The following is an 18,955-nucleotide window of genomic DNA, read 5'->3' on the forward strand; positions in this document are numbered from 1 at the left end:
CTGTGGAAACTCCTATTAGTGATTCGTCCTTGTTAAATTGTACCGGAAACGAATTGCAGGTGCATCTACATTGATGAGAAATTAATTAGTTGCATTATAAAAGTTAAGCTCATATGTATTACAAAATCACTGTGCACAGATTGATATGTTTCAGTGTTGACAGTCAGCACTTACAGAAAATGAAAACCCAAAATGTGAAATGTCTGCCTATTGTAAAATATCTTTTTTAACCTTTCAATGCTTGGTTTTACTGCAGCAATGAAGCATAGCATGGAGGAGATTAGGTTGATTTCCAACTTAAAATGCAGAATTTTCTTTCATCTGGAAACACTGGACAGCTAAACAATTCAGTCACTTTTTTCTTTAGCTCAGATAAGATGCGTCAGATATTGTCTCTGGTTCAAGGCTGAAAACAAGAAATTGAACCATTACAACTTATCCTTGATACATCGGTGGGTGGAGTGGAGTCACCAATTCCAGCCGCAACAATCTCCTCGTGCTTCATAGTCCCTTCAAGTACACAGTTATTACTGTTTTGTTATGCATGTCTGTCTACCTGAATTTTGCCTTCCACTAAACTTTCCAATAAGTAAATGTTTTATAACACTGAGTTTGCAGAATTAGTGAGTAATTCTTACAGAAGTGAGACATAACATGTCTGTATCCTTTTTCATTGTTTTTATGTAATACTTAAATTTTCTGAGAAAGTAATTTTTTTATTTTATGTCACTCTGCATCTATAATCCATATTCAATCATTTATAATATGAGTTGTTGGATTAAAAATGGCTTTTGAAAACAACCTTTAAGGTTTTGCTTTTCATAAGCATACATTTCTGTATTAGTTTTTTATTGGTGTGATGTACTATTCCAATCTTAAATATCATGTTGTCATTAGATATCCTCACAATTAACAGAACTAAATAATTGAAAATTGAAAACAGCATTTGTTTCTTTTTGTCTCTTTCTTCTTAAATTCTTAACCTTGTTCCTGTTTCAAGTTCTAAAACAACTGAGCTAATTTGCCAACTGAAAAGCATTTTGAACATTTTTCTTCATGGTCGGTTCAGCCAAAGTGTTAAGAAATATATCTTTCTTCCATTCCCCAAATGAATTCAACTTTTAATTAGCACCCGACCCCGACAGCAATAAATATGTACGGTACAGACACACATAAGCAAAGATAGTTTTATTAACAAAATATTTGAAGAACATAGAACATGACTTCACCAGAAAACAATTTGATAAATATGTATGCGGTTTAAAAGTCTGTGTATTAGTCACTCAGTTCCTCTTCGTCACTGAAGTATGCGCTCTTTTTAATCCTTGGTTTCTTAGAGTCTGAGGATGTCGAGGCATGGGCATTGTCCTCTTCCGCTTGCCTTTTCTTTTTCTTCTCCTCTTCCTCCATGTGAGCTTGCTGGAGAGACGCCCCAGAAACACAGTTTGTTAGTTGACATAAACTATGTTGTAGAAATGTCTTTTCATCAATAGTTTTGTAATTCTTGCACCACATAAATGCTGATATGCTAAAATGTTTGATTGGTGACTTTGTGGGAAGGTCCCAAACTTTCGTAGGGCAATGTGACGTGATTTTTGGCATTTAAAGTTTTTGCTGTCTCTAAATACAGTTTCCTTCTGAGATTGACCAGTTCTTAGCACCATCCATCATTCCATCAACTCCAACTTTCTGGACAAAAGAATCCATCGTGTTTCCCTGTAGGAATGAACGGTACTTTGAGGGTGTTAATTTTTCTGCACCAATTGCTTTGTATGTAGGCCAGAAAGTTCAAATTTGGTCTGATCTGACCAGAGAACCTTCTTCCACATGTTTGCCACATAGGCTGTGGTAATCTTCAAATGGGACTTCTTAAAGCTTTCTGCATATTTTTCTCTCTTTTTGCCGTACTTCCATTATGGCAAGATTTTAACTGAAGCGAATCTAGCAAAAGACTTTGGTTATACACATGCTAAGTATAAATATGTTATACATATGGCAATGCTGAGAATTACCTGAAAAGCTATGGCTTGGCTTAAGCTATCCAGGGCAGGGTCTTCTCCCTCCTCTTCACTTTCTTCATCTTCTTCACTAAAAGAAATGTATATATATGGATATATATAAAAAATAATATCTATACCAAGCTATATGAAAATACAGTTATTCACTATAATACAATTCCTACATATGCTCAGGTTGTTGAGGCCTTTTCTTCTTCTTCTTTTCTTTCTTTTTTGGTGGTTCCCTCTCGCCAAGCAGGTTTTTAGGACATGCATAGCTCAGATGTCCCGTTTCCTGTGATGAATAGGTTGAATTTACAAAGTGCGTTCCTACAAGTCCGTCTTTCCCAAAGTTGCGTGTTCACTCACCCCACATTCATAACATTTGGTCTTGTCCGTGTAGTTCCGTCGCCTTATAAACTCTGCTGCTCGCCCATTGTCTACAGCGATACTGGCTTTAACTGTTCTGCCAAATAACTGGGAGGATAAAAAAATGTCCTTTATGCAGTTAACGTATTAAAGAAACATTGACAGAAATATGTAGTTTATGCAAGGAGTCACTCAGTGTTGTTTACCTGTTTGTTGTTCACTGCTCTTGCACAATTGTGAGCTGCTTCTCTATCCAAGAAGAGGACAAACGCCACTCCTTTACTCTGCCGGGTGAATTTATCCTTAACTATTGTAACCCTGGAATAAACAGCACAGAAATTTTGAGCAGATTAAATGTTTTCTAACGCTACAAGCCAGACTTTTCTGAAAAATCAATCCAACTTGAACTCAAATAATTTGTTGGCTATACAGTACTATTTCATAGTGGTTCTTTTTTTGTTGCTCTTTTGCTACAATTACGTAAATTGTTATGTATTCAAGCTAAACGCATAACTTAATGTTTTTGCCAGAAGCGTCCAAGTGTAAATGCATCTGGTGACATCAAACAAGAAACAATGGAGGTCAGGGAAGCCTGTATTGCTCAAATTAACATTCAAGTTACAAAAAAAAAACATAAGGTCATAATATTGTTAGTACTTCAGGAGGACTGCTGCATTGTTCATTATTCCCTCCAAAAGTGACCAATGGAATAAATTAATAATGATCCCAATCCTACTAGTTTGCCTCACCATGCATCCACTTTCAGAACAGCTTATATACACAAGTAAAAAAACAATATCTGACCATTTGGCAGTCAAAAAGAAAGAAAGAAAGAAGCATGGAGATGAACAGAACCAGGCTTTCATAGTCTATCCAATTTTTTGGTTTCTTTGAGGTGCCTTGTGTTGCAAGGCATTTGGCTCCAAACGTATGGTACTACCAAGTGCAAGCAAAACAGAATTATTATTCATTTGTTTTTCTTCAGGATAGCCTTTTAAAAACTTTGAATTTGGTAAATTCATGCAGGGCAAATTTATATTTAAGTGCCCTGTATTTAATTTCAAATAAAATGTTGAAATTAACATAGCATTTCAATTCATGTGTGGAATGGTTATAAAACAAAATACAAAAAAGGCAATACTTACTTTACAACTTTTCCATACTTTGTGAATAACTGCAATGACGCAGGTATGTATGTTAGTGTACAAAAATATCAATTGATTAAAATATATAGATTTTAACTGTACTAAGACTCTTTGCATAGAAGGATTTTCAAAAAAGTCAGATTACCTTGTGCAGGTCGCTGTTTGTCAGAGAGAATGGTAGATTTGATACATAAACTGTGCTTTTGCTTGGAGCTAAACCCCCACTCATAGTGGACAGACTGTTGATGCAAAACAATAATTAAAAAAAAGAACATAATCGCTTATCAATTTGATTTCAATGTTGTCATGTGACTTTGTGCACGCAAGTGAGTTCAATGCAAGACTTACCTATGTGGATGTCACTAATAAATCGCAGTTTGGTGATGTCAAAACAAGAAAATGGTTGTGTTTCTAAATAACGAAGCTAACAGAAACAAAACGCTGCCTGCTCGTCGCAGCTTGATGACGCATTCGTCCTAATAAATACGTCTTGTGTTGCAACTCTGAAAGGCTAGGCTAGCTAAACGGTGATAAGAGGTGAGACTGTTTTGATATTTTCCGCTCGGAGAAATAGCTTTTGTACTTGTTTTTTAAAATACGGATGGTTGTGCACGACCAGAAGTGCTGTAAATATTTGTTTTGGGTAATTTATGCGCTAGTGACTGAAAGCTAACCTGCACTTACGTCAAACAAAACGTGCGAATGTTTGCTGCACAGACTGGTTAGCCGAGTTAGCTCTAATTTATCTTTTATTCTGCATTGAGTTGGTGTATTTAATACATTAAAACCAACAGTGTTCTAATAATAAATCGCTGTCGAAGCTAGCGGGGCAAAGGGGAGGTGTTCTTTACGATATTCCAGGACAACAAGCCCAAACGAAATCGGTCAAGTCAAACAGAAACTAGTTGTTTTTGTGGTAAAATAACACTTTATAAGCTTCACATTGAATTATCTTGCGTTCATGTTTTTTTTTTGTTGTGTTATCAAACGTTCTATCAACGTATGTTTTTGTTTTCAGATAAAGGTTTGTGCATGCTTTCTTCAGAAATGTTTAGCTATTCCATTTATGCCATTGAAAATCTCTCCACAGATTGAAGGTCGTATTTCCCGAAAAGCAACAAACTTGAAAAGTAAGTAACCAACCAAGCCTTTATAGTAGAGGCACCATTTAAGGGACAAGTAAACAAAACAAGGGTTGCATTTCACAATCTCTGTCTTTTTCATTTTATCAAAAATACTACTCCAAACCTGTACACATGTAAATTCTATTTTATGTAATAGACGAGCAAGGTGTTGCATTATTGTGGAGCAGGCTAGGGAATCTGGTAACAGTACAACTACAGGTGGTGGTGTTGTAATAAAGTTCTGTATTTTGTCACATCATTCACAAAGTATAACTCATAAATTATATGGATTGAATACACATGGAGAGAATTCTGTCAAGTGTTTGATTTTTTTGTACTTTTGATGGTTATGGCAAACTGATAGTGAAAACCAATGTTATGTTGGAAGATTAGAATATTGTGGTGAAGTTAAATCAATCAATCAAGTTTATTTGCGGATTATTTTCAGCAGCGATGCGGTTCAAGGTGCTTTGCATACTAAAAACGAAGAGTGATAAAGAAAACACCATGCAGTCAACAATTTGAACAAGAAATGCATTTTTGATGAGTGCCATCACCAAAGTAATACACCTCAAATATGCTGGTCAGTGTTTCATTTATTATGGTTCAAAAGCAACTTTAAACGGGCAGGTTTTTAGGCTCGATTTAAAGGAACTAAAGCTGTTTTGCAGTTTTCTGGAAGTTTGTTTCAGATTTTTGGTGCATAGAATCTGAATGCTGCTTCTTCGTGTTTGGTTCTGGTTCTGGAGACGCAGAGCAGGCCAGAACTAGAAGACCCTGGTGGTCTGGAAGGTTGATGCGGCAAGAGCAGCTCTTTCAGTGAGCCTTTCAGTGATTTATAAAGTAACAAAAGTGTTTTAAAGTCTTTAAAATAAATCATTTGTCGATTCTATATTAGAAACTCCTGTCATATCTAATTTACTCAAAACGCCTGCAAACATTTTCTGATGGTCTCTGTGTGGGTTAGCAGGCTACACAAACATAACTTGACAGGCATCCTGGAAACAGTCTGTGGCACAGTCTACAAGGAGGGTAAGCCACAAAAAGTCATGGCTAAAGAAGTTGGTTGTTCAGAGTGCAGCATCCAAGTATATTCATAGAAAGAGTGGAGATGATGGCTGTATTTGTGTGAAGTAGCATCTAAACCAAATATGACAGAAGCATGTTAACTGGGATTTGGAAATAAAGAACTGAATTGCTCAGTGGTTCAAAATCGGGATTTGGAAATAAAGAACTGAATTGCTCAGTGGTTCAAAATCGGGTTAAAATAATTTTGCATTTAATTTGCAAACCAAAGTGTCAGCGTCTGGAGAACAAGTAGACAATCACAGAATCCACATTGCTTCAAATCCGGAGTGGGGTTTCCACAGTCGGTTGTTGGGGTTGCCATTCAGTCTGCTGGTGTTGGTCCACTGCGCTTTCTAAAGTCCAGTCAATGCAGCCATTTACCAAGAAGTATTAGTGTGTCTCTGTTGACAAGGAGATGCTGACTTCCATTCCCGGCAGTGGTAGGGAATGGCACCTGAAGCTGGCTCTGACAGCAGGGTGTCACCGTGCCTGACTGACCAGCGGCTGGTCTGACCTGAACCCCGTAGAGAGTTTGAGGTATCGTCAGGAGGAATTTTCATTATCTCTAAGCCATCTTCATCAAAATTACAAGAATTAAATGCTTGACACATTTCACTCTGTTACACATCTATGCAATGCAAGTTTCCCTTCTGAAATGATGCAATGTCTTTATGTTGTCTCTTCACAGTGACATACAGAAGAGACAGAAGTATACGGGAGGTGTATGAAGACCGCTTTATGCAAGAAAGGCCAGTAAGTGTGTAGAGACTTACTTTTTAAAAAAAAAATATATATTTTTGCCCTTTTCATTCGGAGCAGAAGTCGCAAGCTTTGTTTGTTCCAACAAAACCATTTTTTAGACAACAAAAGATATACTTATTTATCCATTTTATTTTTTTCCAAGAATTCTTACTTTCCACGCTTCTGCGCAGGGTACGTATCCAAGGGCAGCCGGAGCCGTCGAGAGGAGAGGCCCGTTTGGCAGACCGGAGGACGAGTACGGTCGGGGCGGGTATGAATACGAAGGAGGTCCCCGTTTTTACCCGAATGGAGGCGGCCCTCGAGGTTTCCATGACGATCAGAGGGGCTATCCAGTGGAGGGTCACCACTTTCCTGAGCGCAGAGCAATCCCACCAGCACGAAGGGTAAAAATAAGACAATCCCTTCTTTTTTGCTTTACTGTATCAATGTTTGCTTTGATAAAATGTTGCATTATTGAGGTTGGCATTAGTGTCTTTATGTTCAATTGTTCTACCTTTAAGTATTGATGAAAACTAAATTGCATACAAGACCTTAATCTACTGCATTTCTTTTTTCATTATTTGTATTTTTCAAAACTTTTTTGTAGGAAGACTTTCCATACAGAGTACCGAGAGAAGACCCTCATGCGGGACGATCTTTGGAGTTTGGGTAATTATTTCTCTTTTTGTCTTTTTTTTTTTTTTTTTTTTTTTGCTAAAGTCTAAGGTTCTTTGCTGTGATTTCATTCACTACACCGGCCTGTTTTGTATTTGAGTATTGAAATGGTGTACACATTTTGTGAATTTTCCATCTAAAAACCTCATTTCTGCACCACAATGATGAGTTAGTCATGAATACCAATGCTCTAAAATTTCATTGATCACCCGTTACTACACATTGGCTCACACAGCAATGGTAATATTATTTAGGGAATTTTAGTTTGGCATTGAAGAATCTAAAAGTCCTTTTAATTGTTCTCACTTTATCGAAGAGCAAGTTGCTAAGGGCAACAGGAACAGGAGGGAACTCCAAACATTCCTCTCAGCCTCCAGAACTTTTCTATAAATAAGTTGTTTGTATTTCCTTCCCTTAGTGTTTTAGCACAACAGCGTCCATTATGTTTTTAATTAAAATAAAATGTTTATACTTTGTAATAACAGAGAAGATAAAAAAATTACAAGTGAATGAACTGGCAATGCAGAAAAACTGTTTGCATTATCCTTTGAACGCCATACAATTTTAATGCTGCCGCAAATCATTTAATGATATTCAGTGAAATTTATAAATTAAAATAAGGCAGGTTAAAAACCCAGACTTGTTTTGTATTTTTCATTTCAAAAATCATCTTAGAGTTTTGCAACCACATATCAGGGTTTTTATTAATTCATGAAATTTATATTTTCTCCCTTCAGTGCTCGTGTACCTCCACCTCCCAGTGTGAGAAGCCAGGGCGTTTATCCAGCTGCCAGATCGCTCCCAGAAAGCGGGGAAGACACATTAGTGCAAGCCATCCGCAACCTGGACAGAGGGTATGAAAATCACCGACCTGGGAATCCGTTTCTTAGCACCGTCTCAGACTAATTTTAGAAAGTCATTAGAGGCTGAAGTCGCAACATATAGGATAGATGGTTCAATATTTTAATCCAAAATGAAGTTCAGTACATAATAGTAAACGCTAGATGGCGACTTTGCACTGCGTTTTTGACTAAATGGAACCGTGAACAGAAATTGTGGCAAATCACTGGATCCGATATCAAAGGAGAACAATTTTCCAGTTTCCACTTGAAATGTTGGAATACGACAAATATAAAACTAATATACGTCTCTCATTCTTCCAGAGAGGACAGGGATCCTTACAGGAGGAAGGCAGCCCTGTTTCCTCCCCTAAGAGAACGCTCCCCTGTCCGCCGCGAGGTGGCCCGCTCCCCTCACAGTCGCTCCGGCTCCAGCGTGAGCAGCAGAGGCTACTCACCGGACAGGGCGAAGAACCTGCCTTTTTCCACACAGCAAGGCAAGAGTATGTACAAAACATGATGCATGTTTATATATATATATATATATATATATATATATATATATTAAACCTTTTTGAAATCAGGGTTATAAATAGCTTCAGGAGCAATTTACAATTCTTTTCACCATAAGCATGTCAAGCATTTTCAATAGAGATCAAATTACATTTTCAAAAAGATTGAATCCATGTAGGCATCATTTAACAAGAAAAATAACAAACAAAAAACAAACTTTAAGTCAAAAAACAAGAAAGTACATCCATTGTTTTCCATTTCTTTTGTTTGCCTCTCCTCATTCTGTGTCTTTGACTGACAATCTGGCTGATTGGCTTTTCCAGATTTGGACGGTCCAGAGAGTCACACAGGTGTTTCTGAGCACCTCTGGGGGGCGCTCTTTCCTCAGAGCGGACATGACGTTTTGGGTCTGTACACCAACTCACGTGAGCGAGCTTGGACCTGGGTGATGTCCTTTCTTTTGCATCCTTGTCGTGCACAAAACACGACGAGGACTGCGGCAAAGTTAAACGAATTAAAAGACTTTCTGGAATCGGGACATTTAGTGTAAACATTTAAAGTTAAAACACCAACCCAGAAACTAGTATATGTTTCACCAGGTCTTAAGCAAGTTATCTCATGAGTTTTAAATATACAATAACCTAGTGGGGGGTAATAATTAATTAGAATAAGGAAATCACCTCATCTTGTTCTTGTGAGGTACACTAGCACATTTCATTGTTCTTACTCATTCAGTGTCGTTACAATAGTTTTAATTCATAGTAGAATTAATTTTTTTTTTTTTTTTACATTTTCTTTTTTGACAAAATTCACACATTTTACCTACCGACAGATCTAATGTAAAACACATGAAAGTGCTAAGATATCTCTTTATGTGCTGCATGATTTTTTTGTTTTCTTTTTGTTGCCTTCAAACCTTTAACTTTCCAATTTACTCTGAGAGCTGGTTCTATCCTGTGCTTTCCATCTCACCTTGAGCTTTGCCCCTGTGAAGTAAGTCTTTGATTTATTAGTATAGGTGCTTTCTTTACATTGCAGAACAATATTGGTGTGTTTTGGTAATGATTTAACTGGTAGGGGGTGCATGATAAAATGACCTTAAGGCGGAGAAACGTGACTAAACCTTCCATTAAAGGGACTGGGTCATAGTTGTGTGGGTTTTTTTTTTTTTTTTCATGTTGGATGCCCCAGTTATCATCCTCGGCTTAGTGATTTTACGGTTTGGTTTTCCTGCAGGGTATGAAGAAACTTATACTGAGTCCAAGATTATTGGTAAGTAAAGTTCAGTCTAGTTGTTGGTGACCAACTTGGCCTGGACTTTTATTAAAATTATTACTGATGTCTAATGCAAGAAATCCCAGTTTAGCCGTTTTAATTGTGCTTTCTCAACTCATTGTTGTTTGAGGTTAGAGGATGTGGCTCCAGTGCCGTGCAAAAGTATTTTTCAACCTTGGAACTTTTCCACTTTTTATTTTACAGATTCACAAATCCCAGGATATGTCTTTGGGATTTTTTTTTTTTTTTTGTGGTAGACAAACACAAAGTCTCCTACGATTGGCCTGTACTTTACTCCATCCTAGTTCAAGCTTCACTGTTCTGCAGCTCAATGCTGCCACTGCCTTGTTTCACAGCTACTGTGTTCAAGGTGCTTTGCATCTTTGGGTTTCCACCACACATGGTTTTAAATGCATGTCACAAAGTTCAAATTCCTCTGACCAGAACACTGTCCATCGCATGTTTCTTATCCTCTACAAGAAAAGGGGCAAGAATACAACTATTCTTGCAAAAGCACTTGTTGGAAAGAAAAGTATAAACAAAATAAAATACACATTTCCTTTCATCCCGCAATATTTCTCTAATCAGTCGCACTAATCCCAGAAAGTCAGAGCTGCGGTTTCCAGTACAAACTGAATGGAAAATGAAACGGTTAAGTCCGAGTAACTCGAGTTGACAGAAAGCGTTTCTAGCGTGTCCTGCAGGAAGCCCCTCTCCTCGTTTCTGTCGTCCTGTCTGTCAGGGCTCGTAAAGATGCCACCAGTTCATGCTGGGGGGAAGTAGTGGGAAGAGGGTGTAGCGTGTCTGATGGATATTCCTGAAGCCGGTGTTTCCACTGGCGTATTTTTACGTTTCTTTCCTGGGTGCCAAGGGTTTACTTTAGTGTTGTTTTTTTAATTGACCCAGAAAACTTAAATGATTTAAATGCGAGAAAAGAAAGAAAAAAACTATACAAAAGAGCTCGACTGGTGACCACAATTAACGCGTTGCTGTGTTTTGGCTATGAAAGCTACGTTCCTTTTTCTTGCTCTCCATTTCCGTCGCAGAATCCCAGCTTCTCATCGCTTTTTTTCCCAACCGCTTTCCCGAATCTCCTTTGTCCGGTGGATAATGTTTCATGTTTGCCCCCATTTTAAAGCTCAATGTATCAGTCCTTTGTTCTCTTTCTTCTTTGTTTTCCCTAAAATTACAGACAAAATTCCTGGCTTGTCACGAGAAGGCTCCCCACAGAGTGCGACATCAAACAAGGTGAGCAACAAAGAAACGTCTGCTTAAATTTAAAGATATTTTGAGGGAAGTGGACCATAAGAACCCTTTGTTGTTTTTAACAAACAACCAACTTGGGTTTAAATTTGCTTACGCAGCAGCTCTAATCAACTTTATTAATCGGTCGCCCTGCTCTCTGCCTTCGACGCCGACCGGCAGGGTGCATCTGGAACTTCTTAAATCCCATCCTCGCTGTAAGCGTTCAGTCCCACTGAAGCATGCTAATGGCTTTTAAAGCAGCGTTCAGCCGCAGCATAAAAAGCCATCAGGCCTGCACTGTGTTTATCTGTGGTATAAGCAGACTTCAGTCAGATGGACTGATAACGGCAGAGGAAAGTGGCTCAAGTGTTGACCAAGTTTTTAAAAACTACTTTTAGTGTTGCCCTGTGTACAGCTCCTGCCCAAATTGTAAATAGTAGTTTGTTTTTCTCATGCCATCCATCTTCAGCTGCGCAGAGGAGGAGGGTAAATAAGATCAGATGTGATTGCGATTAGGGAGCTGTGTGTGTGTGTGTGTGTGAGTGTAGCAGAGGCCACCCAGAAGCAAGGGGTTAAGTCAGTAGCCCGAGTCATAACTTTATCACATGATCTTGACCGCAAAGACAGCGGAGTCCCAGCAGAGCTCATTAAGATGTGTTTATGCTGTTTACACTGAACAATCGTTTCCTTATTCGGATCAAGAGTGTGTCCGTTGGACGTTTCGATTTTTTTCGAGACGTCGATGTCGAGTCCCGCAAGCGACGTTGCGGACTTGAATTTGAGAGGCTTCTGTATTTTGCGCCTCATTCAGATCTTGACCAAAAAAATGTAAATGCTCCGAAAGAATTGCTCGTTAATCACTTCAGAGTTTATTCCTGTAAGTTATATAGGTTGATAAGTGTTGGAATTGAACAATTTTTGCGACCAAAATGTTATTGTGTGAATCAGTATTGGTCTTCTGGTTGTTGTTTTTTTTAGGAGTACTTGACTTTTATTTTTTTTTTTACCAAATTAGAAGGGAATTAAAACACTTGGATGCACTTAATTTATGCAGTAAAGTCCGTGTACAATCCTTTTCAGAAGTAGAAATTATCTGGTTGACGAACTGAAATTGGCATGTGATGAAAGTGTGATGTGCATTTGTGCTAAGCCCACTTTACTTGGATACTACTAAATAAAATTAGCAACTATAAACGTCAGTATCATTTAATCTCAGCAGATCCAGTTCTTCACAGGGCTTCAGAGGCTTGTTAAAGAACATCAGTGAACTAACGGCATCATCACGGCATCATGGCTCAGAGAAAACAGTGAAGGTTAAATTATCCAACATTAGCTCAAGCTACAGACATTGTAAAATCCCTCATTATCCCAAAATGAAAATAGTATGGCACAACTGCAAACCTACACTGACAGGCCGGGCAATGAGAACATGATTCAGAAAAACAGCTAAGAAGTTCATGTTTAAGACTGCAGAGATGAACAGCTCAAGTGGGGAAAATCTGTTGACGGATAACGACGTGAAAGAATTTAATGTTCAAAAGCGCTCAAACTGTTTATTCCATTTACTGTTTGCATCCCACCGTGATCTTCTTGTAGCTTTTGTAGTGAAAATATTAGCAAAACACTTAAAAAAAAATACTGTTCTAAACAACTCAAACAATATTCAGTAAAAGAAAAAAGAATCATTCTATAGGTAAAAAAAAAAATAGATATATTTGCAGTGGGGACCCACACTGGTTGGCCTATAGTCATTTAATTTCCTTTTGACGTTCCGAAAACGTTGCCCCAGACTGCTTTTGCAGCGCCGACCTCATTTCTCTAAAGTGAAGTTGACTTGTAGCGTTTTTACAAGTCTGTGGTGAGTTTACTTTAATCAAAAACCCAATGAAACGGCTCTATTATGGTCACAATGGTGTTGTGGTTTCACTGAACCAGTTCAGAAGAGGTCTGGTCTACCACAGCCACAATCAAAAGCTGCTTTTTCATTTTTTGGGACAAAGCGAGAGAGAGTTTTAAAAACCGAGAGCACTGTGTGCGTTTTGCAAGAACGTATTTGGTTGGAAGTATAAAAAGGAAACGACACAAACAGCTGGGTAACAAACGAGTTGTTCCAAGATGCAAACATGCCTCTGTCTGACCCATGTCCCGTTCAATCAATGCTGTGATAAAAGTTTGTTGCTGTCCCACCTCTCCTCTCACACGCACGCACGCACGCATACACGTGGTTCTGCTAGGTTTGATCTGTGCTGCGGTGCACTGTTGATCTGTTCCCGGGGCACATGCCCATAACCTTGGCCGAGATGAAAGCCTTTTGCTGTGCACATTCAGTAAAGCTTGTTCTAATGGTCTGGGTCGCTGCCTGCTGTGGCCGTACTACACACACACACACACACACACACACACACGCACACACGCACAGGCAGGCTTTCTGGAGCCATCTCTGACTGAAGAGACCAAAGAGGAGGGTAACTATAGAGCAGCTCCACCTCTGGCTGTGAGCCAGGGTGGTCTATGGGTGGAGAGCTGGATTTGGAACAAAGGAAAGGTCACCAGGAGGTTCATCACTGTAAAAAAAAAAAACCCTCTTTGTTGCCGTTTCATATTTGGCCACGTAAAATAACAAGATTCGTGGATTCTTGCGTCTTGCAAAAGTATTGTTAACCTTTGAACTTTTTCGGGGTAGGCCAGTGGAAATCTGTGCAGAAATGTGAAGGTGAATGAAAAGGATGAATTGTTTTTCACAGTTTTAGAAATGAAGAGCTGAACTGCCGTGTGTGTTTCTATTCAGCCACCCCGAGTCAGCGATCTGTACAACCACCTTTTATGCAATTAAAGCTGCTAGCCTTGAAGGGTAATGATCAGATTTGCCCATTTTTGAAATCTTTGTTCATTCTTTGTTGAGAGATGTCTCTAGCCGAGTCTGACCGGATCGAAAGAGTCTGAACCCGTGTTCAGATCTTTCCACAGATTCCATCACGTTTCATGGTGGGGGAAGTTGTGTTCAGGGTGAAGGTTTGTGCTCTAATGTGATCAGCGCAGCTATTTTCCACGGCAAACTCTAAACAGGATTTCTTACCGCTTATTTTTCCAACAATGGTCTCTCTGGACGTTCAGTTTGTTCCATTGCCAAATTTCTCCCGCTTTTTCTCCTGATCTCTTTGCTGCTTCTCTGATTTATGCTCCCCTTGTCTGGTTTTAGGTGGGCGGCCTGGTCTTGGTGGGTTTAGAGTTGTGCCATATTCTGTCCGTTTTTGGGAGACGGATTGATTCTGTGTGACACGTTCAAAGCCGAGGGTATTGTTTCATAACCAAACCCTGCGTTGAACTTCACCGCAGCGGTATCCCTGATTTGTCTGCTGTGTTTCTTCTTCTTCTTCTTCATGACAATGTTTATTCACTAATGTCTTCTGAAAAGCCTCTGAGGCCTCCACAGAACGGCTCTATTTCTACTGAGATTAAATTTACAGGACTTCGAAAAGCAGTGCTGAGTAGGTTGCGTTGGATTTTATTTTAGGGTATTTGAGTAAAGGGGGCTGAAAGGGAAATGCCAATTTTTTTTTAAGTTTTTCACTTCACAACTGCTACATGTTGATCTTTCACATAAAACTATAAAGCTGAAGGAAGTTTGGTTAAAATTGGGGGAAAGTTTGTTTCCATTTGTGACTTATTGTATTCTTGTTTAATTTTTGACATATGAAGTAATAGCTTCTGCATTGTCGCAATAATTTCTACCATGTCGACTTATTGTAAAGCACTACTTTCTCAGTCAGTACTAGTGCTTGGAGGGTCTCATGTTTGGAAAATCCCAGGCAATGTCAAGAATACAGCTCCGATGAATGCAGACTGTTAGAACATTGGAAACATAAATCCTAATTTAATTTTAGACCATGCGGGCATTTATGTTTGTCTAGAAAAATAAGCTAAAAATATCTTGGAATGAAAATGTCTTTTTGTTGTTCTGTGTGTTTTTTGTTGTTGTTGTTGTTGCATATACTCTAAAAATGACCACATTCACATTATTCCCCATATGTGGGGAAAAAAATAAAAAAGCTTTGGCTTGAGAGCAAACCTAGTTGAGCCTTTTTTCCAGCCACTTCAAATAAGGCTCTGAAAGTTATGCTTGCTTTCATTATTAACTCGAGCAAAGGAGGCCGAAGCCTGACAAATGTGATCTTTCATACGTGCACAAGAGTGTACGCAGGACTTCTCCCTGGAGCTACGCTCGGCACTGAATAGGAAGGAATAATTGGATGATTCCTTATGAGTTGTGCTTTTCATTTTTAGACCGCAGCCGGATGTGATGCTCCGTCGCTTGTAATGTCTTTACTTGGACTTCTAGGAATGAAAGATGACTTGGTCCGTGGCCCGTTTCCCCCAAATGAATGAGCGAACTTTAGTCCTGGTTGGGCGGTTCTGCTCCCTGGCCGTCAAACTCTCGTAGAATCAGGAAATGAGCAGGAATGCGTCCCCATTTACGCACAACTTCCAGTCTGCTCGTTAGAAGGCTTAATTTTGTTGCGATGCTTCCTGATTTCGGAAGTTTCTGTCCAAAACCAGACAAGCCAATGAGTAGAAACCGCTAGAGTATTATTAGATTAGCTTTGATACTTAATGAAAACATCAACGGGAATCCTGATGTTCCTTTCTGCTTTTCTTTTGTAGTTGTAGTTCAAAGTTGAGCTTACTCATTTGCCAAAAGCGACTCTGACTTTTCATGTTGGAAAAGCTGCTGTTGAGCTAAGTTTGACCTTTTTACGATGCTTCACCGACTTTGGCTTCCTATAAAAGAGGTAACAGTAGATCAGATCATGGTGATCCACTGAAGCTGGGCTTCAGGTTACTGACCGACATTCCTACACATCCTTAGTGTTTTGTCATGCGATTTCAAGCGTTTTCCAAGTCTTCCTTCGGTCCACAGTCATTCTTAATCTGCTTTTCAGTTTCTTAGCTTCCCTTTAGAGCCACGATTCACATACAGCTCTCTTCTCGTCTCCCTACAGGAGGAAAGTAATCCACCAGAGGCAGAAAAGGAGGAACCAATTGTGACTCCGGTCACTGAAGACAGCAAAAAGTCTACAGAGAATCTAGAAGAGAGGCGAACCATGGCCATCGCAGCCAAAGCCAAGGAGATAGAAAAGGTACTTCTATTTCAATGAATCTACTTAGAACCAGTGATCTGGCATTTTTAAATATCCCAGTTTAACTAAAATTTAACTAAAATTAAATTGTGCTGCACTTGAAAGGTGCTGAGACAGAAGCATTTACATTGCACCGATAAGGTTAATGAGCAGTCTTTTCAGGACGTCTTTAGAGCCAACCTTACATTATTTCGATCTGATTTGCAAATGAAAATAATGCTACTTAGGATAAACTAAAAAAAAAAACTAATAACACTGCTAATGAAGCTCATGTATTCTGCTAATACTGTGTACAAACTCAAGATTACACTTTGAGAGTCTGTGATTTAGTTTTGCTGCAAACGCTGCTATAATGTTCTGAAGCTCAGAGTTTGTTTTTTTTGTTTTTTTCTTTTGCTTCTTATAAAAGTGTCACGTTATTACATGTAGCTCTAGTAACAGTTCTGACCTGGGTGCAACAGAACGAAGCTCGCCACTGAGCAAAGTTTGGGACTATCTGTATACGCACAATAAATGCGAAGGATTTGCGTTTAACAGAGCTTGCAGCACCCCAGGCTAAAGGTTCCAGACCTGCTCACTTGTCTAATGAAGGCCGTTCCCGGACCAGTGAACGCTACCGTTGGTTTACTCGAAACCATTAAATCCTGAGCTACCTCTGCCCTGGAGGACACATTTCACTCTCTCACGTCGAGCTGCACCATCGAGCCTGCAGCTTTGTTGCAGTGCTACTGCTGACGCCGCGGCTTCCCTCCTGCTTTTACAGCCCAACTGTTTAATCCTTGTGGTCTCATTCTAACTCCCACTACAGGCCACTTTAATTGCCTCCTCTCCCTGGTAAGCAACATAATCTCGCATTGAAAGATTTTTTGTGGGGGGGGAAATTAACCCAAAGCATAGAGTTCTTTGACACTTTTCAGTGTGTCATTATGCTAGCTTAATAAAATATTTCTATACTGATACATGTGGCTGACTCTGTAGGTCAGATTTTTCATTTTAATGCAACATTTTGTTTCAGAATCTGTCCTGCTTTATGTTATCAGATCTCTTTGTCAAATAACAGTCGGGGATGGGGGGAACAAATTAAATATTTAGTTTTTTTTTTTTGTTTTTTTTTTCGCTTCTATACGACTCCAGCTTTCTGGTCTGTCATTGCTCTCTGAAGCTTTTATGATTTCCAGATTTTGAAGGTTGTCATTTGGTTTTTCATAAGAGACCAGACTGTTGGGACATAATCCTGCCAGACAAAAGTAATTTAATCAACATTTCTCAGTAGAGTATACGTCTTTACTGCTTTCTTCCTTTTCCTCTTAGTTGGTGAATTAATTTTTGAACAGTTGGCGCTTCTGTACACCAACTAAAACCTAAGAGCTGCTTTCACACCGACTTTGCACCAGCAGCTATAAAACGTCTGAGAGCGCTCGTCAGGTTCGCTGGCCTTAATTTCCCATCATCCTTTTAACACCTCTCGGGTAAGCTCACTTGGTTTATTTTACGCCGTAATGACACAATTACCCTCACTTTTTCACGCCAAAGTCAAAGCAGTATCCCTCCTCACATGACGAGTGTGGGCCACGTGTTTGGTTTTCTGCTCTCCATTTTGATTTAGTGCCCTCACAGACACAAACGCAAAGCAGCTCCTAAAAACACTCGGCGACCGTCTGACTTTGAAACCTTAACGGGCCGCCTCAATCTTGAAGCTAGCTTGATCTGAAACTCGGCCAAAGTGGTTGGAAGTGAGTGACGAGGCATGCAGGCTATAAAAGGGTTAGTTTTACTCCTCACTGCCCAGGCTGCGGAACAAAGGCAGTTTTATATCGTTGGGTTAGGAGTATAAATAGATTTGGCCGCAGAAGAACTGTTGAGCGCTTTGTCTGTTTTTGTTCAAAAAGATTGCAGAGCTGGACGGGGATGGTAGTCCTGTTTTTCAGTCCGTCTTGATCTACATTCTTTGGCGAAGGGGAGATACAAACACACAACTGAGAGAGTTTATGCCCGCCTTCAAAATATCATGTTTGTTGTCATATAACTCTAAAAACAACTCCAATGATTTTGTTGCACGACTGTGCACATCTATAAATACTTTGGTTTGTAGATCTTCTGATCTCACTTTCACATTTCTTCTTGAGTTCAGACTCTTAATTTATAATGAATCTGAATATCTTATCACTGTTAGGATTTTACTGATATTTGCTGAACCTATGGTCAGCAGAATCATAAAGATTTATTGAACTACTGGCATTCTAAGCATCTGGTTCTTCTCTGCAAGGCTGCCAAAACAATGACAGATGCGTTTATGCCTCTACAGTGTCAGTAAAGCGGTGCTGTAAAGATAAGAACCTTATATATGTATAAAGTGCCCTACAGAGAGCATAAAGCCAACGTTACCAATTGTAATAGTTACACTTATGCTAATGTTAAACTGATAGATGTTGTAAATTTAGATATGATGTTTTTTTTTTTTTTTTATACTGCGCATGTATCCGGTGGCAATATAAAACCTTACTTGATAGATGTTAGAATTAATTTCAATACAATCCAATTATGCAGATTTTTCTTACAACTGTTTAAAAATACATTTCCCCGCTTATTTTTTTGTAATTCTAATTTTACTGAAACTTTCACATTAAAGATGGATAAATTTCACATTAATTTTGTCAGATTTTTAGACGACTTGACGAGTGTAAACACACAAGAACTCTTAAGAAAGAAACTCTCATTCTGTCGAGAACTACTTCTTTATTATTTTTTTTTTTCCTGATTGGATAACCGGATGGATTTTAGGAAGCGGGACTCGTTTTCGGCACATTGTTTTGTAGGAACGGCTTC

At 39.0% G+C, this 18,955-nt stretch overlaps 2 protein-coding genes across 10 annotated transcripts in view; one reads left to right on the forward strand and one right to left on the reverse strand.

Moving 5' to 3' along the window:
* The window catches only part of pphln1 (periphilin 1), a 67,485-nt gene that overhangs the window by 45,183 nt on the left and 3,347 nt on the right, over window positions 1-18,955 (forward strand). The window contains exons 1-11 of one of the 9 annotated variants that reach the window (XM_015051805.1): window positions 3,999-4,048; window positions 4,602-4,641; window positions 6,392-6,456; window positions 6,636-6,848; window positions 7,052-7,113; window positions 7,857-7,973; window positions 8,283-8,461; window positions 8,795-8,896; window positions 9,708-9,743; window positions 10,939-10,994; window positions 15,992-16,129. In XM_015051805.1, coding sequence (XP_014907291.1) covers window position 4,641; window positions 6,392-6,456; window positions 6,636-6,848; window positions 7,052-7,113; window positions 7,857-7,973; window positions 8,283-8,461; window positions 8,795-8,896; window positions 9,708-9,743; window positions 10,939-10,994; window positions 15,992-16,129 — 969 coding nt within the window. In that variant the 5' untranslated portion in view covers window positions 3,999-4,048; window positions 4,602-4,640. Of the gene's footprint in view, window positions 1-3,998; window positions 4,049-4,601; window positions 4,642-6,391; window positions 6,457-6,635; window positions 6,849-7,051; window positions 7,114-7,856; window positions 7,974-8,282; window positions 8,462-8,794; window positions 8,897-9,707; window positions 9,744-10,938; window positions 10,995-15,991; window positions 16,130-18,955 lie in introns of those variants that run through there. The other 8 variants (XM_015051808.1, XM_015051807.1, XM_015051806.1 and 5 more) reach the window with 8 other exon arrangements.
* On the reverse strand, window positions 1,174-3,952 carry zcrb1 (zinc finger CCHC-type and RNA binding motif 1). The gene is made up of 8 exons (XM_015051819.1): window positions 3,860-3,952; window positions 3,657-3,750; window positions 3,512-3,540; window positions 2,573-2,684; window positions 2,367-2,474; window positions 2,183-2,292; window positions 2,013-2,088; window positions 1,174-1,419 (listed from the first exon to the last, which is right to left on the reverse strand). Exons 2-8 carry the CDS (start codon window positions 3,738-3,740, stop codon window positions 1,276-1,278), a joined length of 663 nt encoding a protein of 220 aa, XP_014907305.1. The 5' UTR covers window positions 3,741-3,750; window positions 3,860-3,952; the 3' UTR covers window positions 1,174-1,275.

This window comes from Poecilia latipinna, unplaced genomic scaffold (assembly GCF_001443285.1).
Source record: "Poecilia latipinna isolate Pla-1442-1.1 unplaced genomic scaffold, P_latipinna-1.0 Scaffold1067, whole genome shotgun sequence".
Classification (NCBI taxonomy): domain Eukaryota; kingdom Metazoa; phylum Chordata; class Actinopteri; order Cyprinodontiformes; family Poeciliidae; genus Poecilia; species Poecilia latipinna.

What these genes read in the sequence shown, in the direction of transcription:
- zcrb1 (XM_015051819.1), bottom strand. Translation starts at nt 3,740, where the DNA reads ATGAGTGGGGGTTTAGCTCCAAGCAAAAGCACAGTTTATGTATCAAAT. An exon ending in CCTCAACAACCTGAGCATAT is followed by an intron (nt 2,089 to 2,182) that starts GTAGGAATTGTA and finishes CATTTCTTTTAG; the next exon opens with TGAAGAAGATGAAGAAAGTG. An exon ending in GCCAAGCCATAGCTTTTCAG is followed by an intron (nt 1,420 to 2,012) that starts GTAATTCTCAGC and finishes GCGTCTCTCCAG; the next exon opens with CAAGCTCACATGGAGGAAGA.